Raw genomic sequence first — 9624 nt, forward strand, 5'->3', positions numbered from 1 at the left:
TTATTCCCTATACTGTGTGTTTTTATGTTTAATAGTATTGTGTTCAAACATATTATTGTTGTGTTTTATTTTCTACTTAAATACTAACGTCTACCAAGATATACAGGCGTATATCGCAATAAAACAAATATTAATACAAATTCATACTTGATAGGTGTTTACCATTTTTCTTCGTGGTAGAAATGTAATTTAAATAATAGTTTATACACTTTTTATGAACAATTTTTTTGTAGAAAAAACAACTTTTTTTCCTATGGACCGAATAACTCGTGAAACACTTCTAAAGATCCTAAATCGAATGCAGATAGTTATGGTATCCGAAAAGTAGAAAATGTCAACCCAAAAAGGACTTTAGATGGGGACTTTAGTACCTCTAAAAATTAAAGCTCCAATTCTTGATTTGTACGCATAACATTTTAATAATGTAGGTACATAAACTGTGTACTATACTACTATATAATCACAAACAAAATAAGTATAACTAAAAAAATGAAAAAAATGAAAAAATTTGGAAATAATATAAAAATTGGTTTTGAACCATTTAAATAACGTTATTATACTTTGCAAAATATAACATAAACAATATATTATGCCGATTAGTATACTTACCTATTTTAAAACAAATTATGTTTAGGTTAATAAATAATAAAGTAGTGCAAATTAGTAATACATTTTATAATAAATACTAAACATTTTAGTTAGATATTTAATTTATTAATAATAAAGACAGTATCTGTATGCTTCAATGTCAGTTTTCTATATACGTCGAACAATAAATATTCCACAAGGTTTATTTCTTTATCTAAGAAGCAAAATAAAAAAAAGTTTAGGTGATGACCAACGATCGTCGTAAACTTTTTAATTTATAATTTGTGAAATTACCATCGATTGTAAATGTTTCAACATTCTGGTTTTTACTTGCCGAAACTTTTTTGCTTCGTTATTGGAGAGTATACCGTCTTTGTCTTTGTCCTAACCTAACCAACTGGAGAGATAGAGTGCCTAATTTTACACTAAACAACGCTGATCTTCTATAGGTGTTTTAAAATCTTCCATATACTCATTTTATAAAAAATAAAATATAATATACATGTGAATAATATGTTTATTATATATACCCTATGAACCGCTAAATACAGAAAGGGCATTTTAAACTTAATAAATCATTTTTTTGAAAAACATTTAATTATACATTTCATGTTATTGAATGATAGAGCATTAGACAACAAATACTTATTTCTACAATTATTTAAAGAATTGTAAAACTCTATGCACTTTAAGGGTTTTAAGGTCATGGACATATGCCGTTCATGCTTCAAATTACTATACGATACAGCGATTCCTATATAAAATGTAGTACAAAGGTACTTGAATGAGTGTTTTTACACGGTCCATCCGAAATGCCATGTATTTGTTTTTTATTTTGATTAACGCCGCCAATTGATATTGGTCTCACGTATAAGCCGTTTAGTTTCACAAGATTTGAAAAACAAATTTTTTCTATCTCTATTTAAAACCCGTATTTTAGGAGATTTAACAAATTAATGTTTGTTGACGAGTCGAATAGAAAAACAATTGCTTTATCCAGATGACGTTAATGGGTTACACTCTTTTTTTTTTAGTAGTTAAATTATTTTTCGGACTATCACAGCATCCTTGACGGCGATTTAAAAAAAAATTCTGTTGAATTAAGTTTTACGCGGATTAATTTTTCTCAGTCTTCACAATATATACAGACATACAGTTAAGGAAAGAAATTCATACATAATATTATTTATGACAAAATTATCTGTGTTCCATCATCCGTATTTTTTCGATATACATAATACAACCAACGCTATATCATTTTTAAAAAAGTCAAAAAAGTCCTTTCTTAATAAATTAATTATTCATTAACTGGTTGAAATATTAAAAAAAGGGCGATGGTAACACACAGACAATGTTGTTGTATAATATATTATGTGAAAATTTGGTTTCTTAGTTTTGATTACAGCCTTTGGTAAAATTTATCCGCTCAGAGTAATATTTAAAAAGTGAAAGAGGCGAATCGTTATACAAATATCCATAAATACTTGAGGGTAGTATTGTACATGGCTGGGCCAATAAAACAGCTAAATAGAAATAATGGTATTAGATTTTTAAATTAAAATAATTCCAACTTGACGTTAAGCAAATTAATTTAGTACTTATGTAAATTGCATTTCAATTACATGTTAACAAACTTTTTTTTATAAATATATGAATTACTTACAAACAGAGACTACATAATTTATGAGGAAATAGGATACTTTTAAATGTAAGTTTTTTATACACTTTCTAAAATGTCTACAATATACACTAATTTGTAGTGTATATTGTAATAACACTATAATATTTTGAAGGATATTGTCAAATAATTATACAACACATTGTTTTTGCTTTTAACTTCAAATTTTTTATTTCACTAAATTTAAAATTGCAAATTTATAATATAATGTAAAATATAATGTTACCTCGGATGCCATTTGAAATTGCAAGTCAAATTCATAATTTACATGTCAACATTGAACCTAGAAAATATAACACGCCAATTTAATAATAAATTTAACATGGAACTTTTTTTTTAGACTATATAAAGTACATATTATATATACATATACATATTAATGTAACCAAATATGTTTCTCTTATCTATATATTAAAAATAAAGTAACATGGGATCTTATATAAAAAACGTAGGTCGATTTGACCTACGCCGATGGTCGTCAAGACCATCATTACCTTTGATAGTAATAAGACAGCGATTAAAAAAAACAATTTGTCCTACATAATATAAAAAAACATACGGGTAAATGCAGTGGCGTAAATACAAACTTAATCGATGGGAGTGAAGGAAATTTAACTTACATATAATATTGAGGGAGACTATGTTTGATTTAAAAATGATAACATACATACGTTCAATTTATTGATAAAATAATTTATCAATAAATTACACTTTGAAGAAGAATGAAAGACTAAAGTCTAACGAGTGTTTGTCCTTCCTGGAAAAAAGGCTCGTTTCCAGTGTTAAAGGTAATTTTATCCTCCACCTCTCCTCTAGCATTCAGTTTTTGTTGAACTTATATCAATTTAAATGTGCATATTGAAATCACAAAAAAAAAGTAAAAAAAAAAAATCAAGTGGGATCATTTCCATATTACCGCCTCCGTAAATACGCCACTATAGATAATATTCTTATGGCTTTCTTCTTCGGTATTAATTTCATATATACACAAAGAACTTTAATTTTTTATTGTAGTCTATTGATTAAAAATAATATAAATGTTTGTACATTTTTTTCACATCAAACACTTATTATTTACATTGGCTGCATATTCAAAGGCTATTTTTATCTCAGATATTTTACTTTTGTGTCATAAATACCTCTTTATTATAAATACCTGACAAAAAGACATGTAATTTTTGACGATCTGCAGGCATTCAAATTAGATGAATACACACGTTTTGATACAAGCGCCCAATATGAGCCACTGTCTTCAGCTACATAATGGTATCAACATATTTGCATTGTTTTTTGTTCATTTGATTAAAATAAATTGTTTTATAAAATAAGTTTTACCCAATTTTCGTTTCAACTTTATACACCACGTCAACAACATTGTTTTATTACTGTTATTTGAATATTTTACAAAGAAATTTTAATAATATATTAAAATTATCAATAAATAAAGTAGTCACCTGAAGTTTTGAATATTAAAACATGATATTAGTCATAATTTTGAATCCAATAGTCTAGTAACGATCCTTTCGAATATGTCCATTGTGCCCTTAAAAAAAAAAAATTGTTTAAAGAATTTGGTTTTACAAATTGTTTTAGTTATATACCTCTATGCCTATGACTACTACTGTGACGGCGGTCACGGCTTCTACTTCTTTTGCGATCTCTTTCATGGTGATCTGGTTTTCTGTAAACATTGTTTTTACTATTAAAAAAAATCTCAATTAATAATTTAAGTACTAAATTAAAAGTCACACTTTACCTATCACTTTTATGGCGAGATCGATCTCTAGAACTACGATCACTTTTTGATCGCCTATCCCGATCATGGTCACGACTATGTCGATCTTTGTCCTTTGAATGACTTCTAAACGTTGCAGAATAATAAATATATTAAACCAACAGTCACTCAAATAATATTAATAGATTTAAAAATGTATAATAGATAAGAAAACATTATAAAATACCTAATAGTGTCCAACCTTTTTTTTCTTTCTTCTTCTCTTTGTTTTTCTCTTTCTTCCACATATTTCTTTCTTTGTTCTTGTATTTCGTTTACAGCGTTTTTTAACCGTGCATAGCCCATATGCTGCTTGCCCATTAAATGATCATCAATACGAGACTGGGCATCTCCAACAATTAAAAATGCTCCACAAACTTCACACACTTCCATTTGCTTCTCTTGTGCAGCAGCTAACTCGTAAGTCTTAAAAGTGATTTGAGAAAATATTTATTTTTATTCTCAGTTATTACAAGCACTGTAAATGTTGTTATACCTGTGACCAATGTATACTTTCATTCTGTTTCCTTAATGCATCACGTTCCTCTTTTAGTTGATCACAAAGTTTCATAAGTCCTTGAGCTTCTTCTACGTGACCGCTAATACCCATTTGTTCAGCTTCTTGAACTAATCCATTAATTTTTTCTGATAACAATTTGATTTGCTCTTGGTTTTTTTGACTCTGACTATTTGAATGAGAAACTGGCTATAATATATTTGAAAATAAACAATTATATAAATACATTTAAAATTTTTAAATAATTAGCACATAAATAATTTTCATTATTATTATGTATTAGTAAATAATAAGATGAATTTTTATGTTGTATAATAGTGATTTAATGGCTGTGAACAGTAAAAATAAATATTTAATACCTACAATAATATTAGAGTGAAAATATTATATCTCGCTATTATATTTTCTAACTTATTATATAAATCTTATTCTATATTTATAATTATTAGTACATAATTCAACGTAATATATTAATATATAATTATTTATACAATTTGTTAATAGGGAAACTAGATTTTTAAAATAAAATGAAAAATGTATTTGTTGGGACTTCTAATAATTAAGAAATCATAAAGAAATATACAAAAAAAATATTTAATCAATAAATTATAAATATTTATAAGATAAGTTAAGTTTAACAATTTGTTTTGTTATTAGATTTTCTTACGGTATGACCCTATTAAATTTACCTAATAGACATTTTTAATTACCTAGTTTAGAACTGATTTTCTATAAGCAGTATAAAATTAATGATTACCTATACAACAGTGGACTGTGTTGTCCACTATGAAGAAACGAATGAATGAATATTAAGATTTTTATAACAGAAAATAAAATTGTTTAAATTGTACACTTATTTTGACATTAAAATGTTTTACTTATAGTAAATCCAAGTATATATATATGTTACTAATGTATATATGTGCTACTAATATGTCCACCTAATGTATAGTTTTAAAATTAAAATTATAAATTGGGGGAATTAGTTAATGATGTACCTCGAAAACCTTTGACGTGGTAAAGATTCGAGGCCGTTAGCACCATGTCCACAATCAACATACAGCTCCGATCACGATCTGCTTTTATTAAATAAACCTATAGAATATGCTTATAACTTTTAAGGCCAAATGAAATTATTAATTTCATTTTTTAAGTTTTTGAATATATTTTTTCAAGAACTTACATTTAAATGATGTTGTTCCTAAAATTAAATAAAGTAGCATAAAAATACTAACCGTTTCAGTTTTATTCATAAGCTCCAACCTTTGTTTGCCTTTTTCAATACGTCGCTCAACATCATTTAACAAAACAGTAGCAAATCCAACAAATTCATCTTCGTATTGCATTTTTGAACGACTGCTTGCTTCTAAATACTGATTTTTTGCTTCCTCGCAATGAACTTTAGGGCAAGCTCCAAGATCAGCACGCGTGTTTACAAACAAATCATGGGGACAAAATTTGACTATGAAGTATTTACAAAACTGAAAATATATTTAACAAAAATGAATAATTCAATCATACATTAATTGGGCACTATTAAATAATCTATTCTAATATAATATAATTTTTGCTGCTTTCTATTAAGTATTAGCTTAAATTTCCTATCACTACCCTATTTTCCATCTGCCTTTTTTATTAAAATATGATGATAAATAAAACTTTTAATACTGATAAAGAAACAGGTACCTAATCAAAATCACCAAACCGTTTTAAAATTACAACACTAAAATAACTTAGAGCCATTGAAAGATAACTCGCCGAAACCATCAGAAACACAACCTAGAAATAGCACCTTACAACAATTTCATTAAAACAAGAATATATAACAATTATGTTATAAAGTTAACTAATAAAAAAATAATAGTTTTTTTTAAGAAACTTTAATTTTTTTTGCAGACTTTTGAAAACAATGTCTAATAAAATCAAACCAGTCAGTATTTAGAGTGAAATTAAGCGAGGGTAATTTAAAATGAATATTAAAGCAGCAAATGCTCATAAAATCATACTGTCAGTATACTATAACAAATATTGTACATTCGGCGCGAGTTGGACTTTACCCTCATGGACAGTTGTAATAGGTAAATTATATTTTATTCACTTATAGTTAACGGCCTGTGCTGTAAGAATTACAAAGTGTACGGTAATACACAATAACGCCAAGTCCCGTAATTTTTCTATAACGTAATATTGTTTAATAATTTGTTATTGGATGCAAAAAATACTCATTTTTTTTTTTTAGATTGGTAGAGGTGTACCTAGCTGTAAAATTAAATCGAATCACCATGAACATTAATCATAGGCATATCTCGTAAAATTACCTCTGGATCTTCCCAATGAACTGGCTTCTTCTGGGCATTCGGGCCATCGTTCCGATTGCGACCCATGAGTTCATCGAGTAATGCGGCAGCTGCCGAGACGGCCATTTTTGAAGTTTTTTTTAAATTTAATGAACTTTGTAAGATTTTTAAACAGACACAAAAGGCGTGGATGTGTCAAAATAAAAACAGCTATTGGTAAGATGTCATAAAATATAACACAATGCAATACGAACGTAATATATGAACGGTAATCTATGTATCTATTAGCAGTATTACATTATGTCCATAGGAACGATTTAAAATTTAAAGTATATTAATAATCGTAAGCGAATTACAATATGAAGTGTACTGTGTAAAGTGAACACAGAACAATGATAACAAATACAAATAATTTAAGGTGCAATGCCAATAGGCAACAATATGTTTGACGATCTACATAGGTATATAGTAAGGGCGGAAGTCGGTAGAGAATATAAATATTAAATACCAACCGAATGATAAGTAGGTTGGTATTTAGGTATTGGGTATACTTTTTTTTTTAAGGCACTGAGCAAGAAAAACTATCCGACAAAAATTCCTCCGACCTCGGGGGCTCGGACGCCAATCTTTGGATATTCACTAAACGACAAAACTCCTACCAAATACAATGTACCAACAAAACTCCTTTCTTCCAGGTTCGCCAACATATTAAATGTACAACAATTTAGTACAATAAATTTAAAAATGTTGACGATTCAAATTTTTTAATTTCACAATCCACCAAATGGTATTTATAGATTATTTACGATATTTGATATTTCTTATTCTTTATCTTCATTCTTCATCTTATTCCATACACTTCTTCCCAGATTATAATTATTTCATCATGTCAACAATATACCTAATAAGAATTCTTATTAGGTCCATCGTCTATGGTAAAAACGAACTATTTTTTTTGCCATAGTTCACGACACCAAAATAATTATTGATATTTAAAAATACTGTACATACAAATGCTATTAAAACGTTTAAACTGGCTATGAATTATGATCAAAAAAATATGTAGTACTGAAAAATGTTTATGTAATATATTATTGGATGTTATATCTCGATTCTCGCGTAAAATTGGCCTGTTATGAGATATTATAATTATTGATTTAGGCTCGATCTCGAGCTTAAGAGTGACTAGGTAGTATACTAATTACTATACTAAAACAAATTGTATACAAATTAGTTCGACAACAATTATTTTTTCATGAGAAATTTATTTTTTTAATCGACTGCTATGACAAAATGGATTACATTTAGTGTATTTTGTTATGTCGACTGCGGTAGGCGAATAAGCTATACTACTATTGCTACTCTGCTTACTTCTACGATTTGCCTAAATTTTGTTAATGTCTTCTAACTTATGACATATTAAAGTATTTTTTTATACAATTCAGTTGTGATGTTATGACATGCAATAGTCGAATACAAAAAAATAACATTGACTACTTATTAATGGTAAATGCTCGTCAGTCGTCCCGCACGTTTGATAAATAATTCACATTTCACGGGTAAATTGTGTTGTGTACTAATACCTCGTATTATAGACATTAGACACCCCTTCCTAATTACTATACAGTAGTAGTACACACTTTTGGCAAAAATTTAATATTCCACTGGCAGACGGCAGTGCAAATTGCAATCAGCAGTGTTCTCACTTCTGACTTTTCTGCTCACCGTCGCATGTTGATAAGACAGAATAGATTATAGAAGACTAAAGACGTTGGTTAATGGTTTGTTGAAATTTAGACCATCACGGTTTGAATTAAAAAGTAAGTGTATACTTTTTTAAGAACTTACAAGAATAGCTAAATCAACCTCAACAATTGTATTTGCAGATAGATAGCACAATGTACAATAATTTAAACATTTTGTTTTGTTTTTCTACTGATGTAAAAATAAACGTTTGTTATTTGTTTGACCAGAATCTGTTAACAAATCCTGGTATGATATAAAATAAAAATGGAAGAATCCAATGATCCGTTAACTGGCAGTTCTACACTGGTATTACGTCCACATCCGACAGACAATCAAACAGTTCATTTGAAATTAAAAAAACCTAAAAACACACAAAAACAAGTAAGCTGGGAAGCTCATACAGTCGATAACGAACATTTGAACAAGAAAAAAAGTAAGTGTTGTTGTATTTATGAGAAGCCTAAAAAGTTTGGAGACCCTGATGATGACGACGACAATAAAGATGGTGATGATGATGAATGTGACAGCTGTATGGGCAAGAAAAAAACACATCATTTGAAGAAGACTGATAAAGTAAATGAAGAGCCACAAGAAGATAGTGGATGACAAGACATATTAGTTAACTATTTTTAGCATGTAAGTTTGTGTATTTTGTCTGAAGTAAGTTATTATATAAATTACACTTTTCCACAATAAATTTAATCTATTGGTCTATATGTTTATTATTATATATATATATATATATATATTATAGAATTACCTAACTCACTATTCTTGCTTGTTAAGATCAAAAGAACAGAACAACTCTACTCAAAATATTGTTTTAGAACTTAACATCAAAGTCTCATTCCTCAACTGTTTCATAAGAAAATTTAGACAGTCTTGTCAAATGTACTAACTTATACATTCCAAGATACCTAATTAGTTATAAAAACTTTTTCTCAACTTCCTACTTGACTACTTTTCTTATAATCATCATATTAATGTCCTCAAATAATAAAACTAGAGTTCTAAATCTATTGAA

At 27.9% G+C, this 9624-nt stretch overlaps 2 protein-coding genes across 7 annotated transcripts; one reads left to right on the plus strand and one right to left on the minus strand.

The window, feature by feature from the left end:
- Window positions 1-2438: 2438 nt before the first annotated feature.
- Window positions 2439-7301, minus strand: LOC126846229 (luc7-like protein 3). 5 transcript variants are annotated; one of them, XR_007686872.1, is made up of 8 exons: window positions 6876-7301; window positions 5793-6038; window positions 4537-4746; window positions 4228-4466; window positions 4023-4127; window positions 3868-3947; window positions 3721-3809; window positions 2439-2549 (listed from the first exon to the last, which is right to left on the minus strand). XR_007686872.1 is itself a non-coding variant. In XM_050585496.1 (7 exons), exons 1-7 carry the CDS (start codon window positions 6978-6980, stop codon window positions 3775-3777), a joined length of 1005 nt encoding a protein of 334 aa, XP_050441453.1. In that variant the 5' UTR covers window positions 6981-7301; the 3' UTR covers window positions 2556-3774. The 5 variants fall into 5 exon arrangements, 2 of the variants coding, with proteins under 2 accessions (XP_050441453.1, XP_050441452.1); XR_007686873.1 differs by having other exon boundaries at window positions 2475-2549; window positions 3423-3809; XR_007686874.1 differs by lacking the exon at window positions 2439-2549 and adding an exon at window positions 2556-3651.
- Window positions 7302-8491: 1190 nt separating this feature from the next.
- LOC126846234 (uncharacterized) lies at window positions 8492-9312 on the plus strand. 2 transcript variants are annotated; one of them, XM_050585506.1, is made up of 2 exons: window positions 8492-8754; window positions 8828-9312. In XM_050585506.1, the coding sequence occupies exon 2, from the start codon at window positions 8865-8867 to the stop codon at window positions 9204-9206; it is 342 nt and encodes a 113-aa protein (XP_050441463.1). In that variant the 5' UTR covers window positions 8492-8754; window positions 8828-8864; the 3' UTR covers window positions 9207-9312. The 2 variants fall into 2 exon arrangements, with proteins under 2 accessions (XP_050441463.1, XP_050441462.1); XM_050585505.1 differs by having other exon boundaries at window positions 8503-8674.
- The last annotated feature ends 312 nt before the right edge of the window (window positions 9313-9624 follow it).

The sequence above is a fragment of the Adelges cooleyi genome, unplaced genomic scaffold (genome assembly GCF_023614345.1).
Source record: "Adelges cooleyi isolate 19-005CV unplaced genomic scaffold, UGA_ACOO_1.1 ACOO_flye_CR_arks_rails_tigmint_CR_PRNA_9, whole genome shotgun sequence".
NCBI lineage: Eukaryota > Metazoa > Arthropoda > Insecta > Hemiptera > Adelgidae > Adelges > Adelges cooleyi.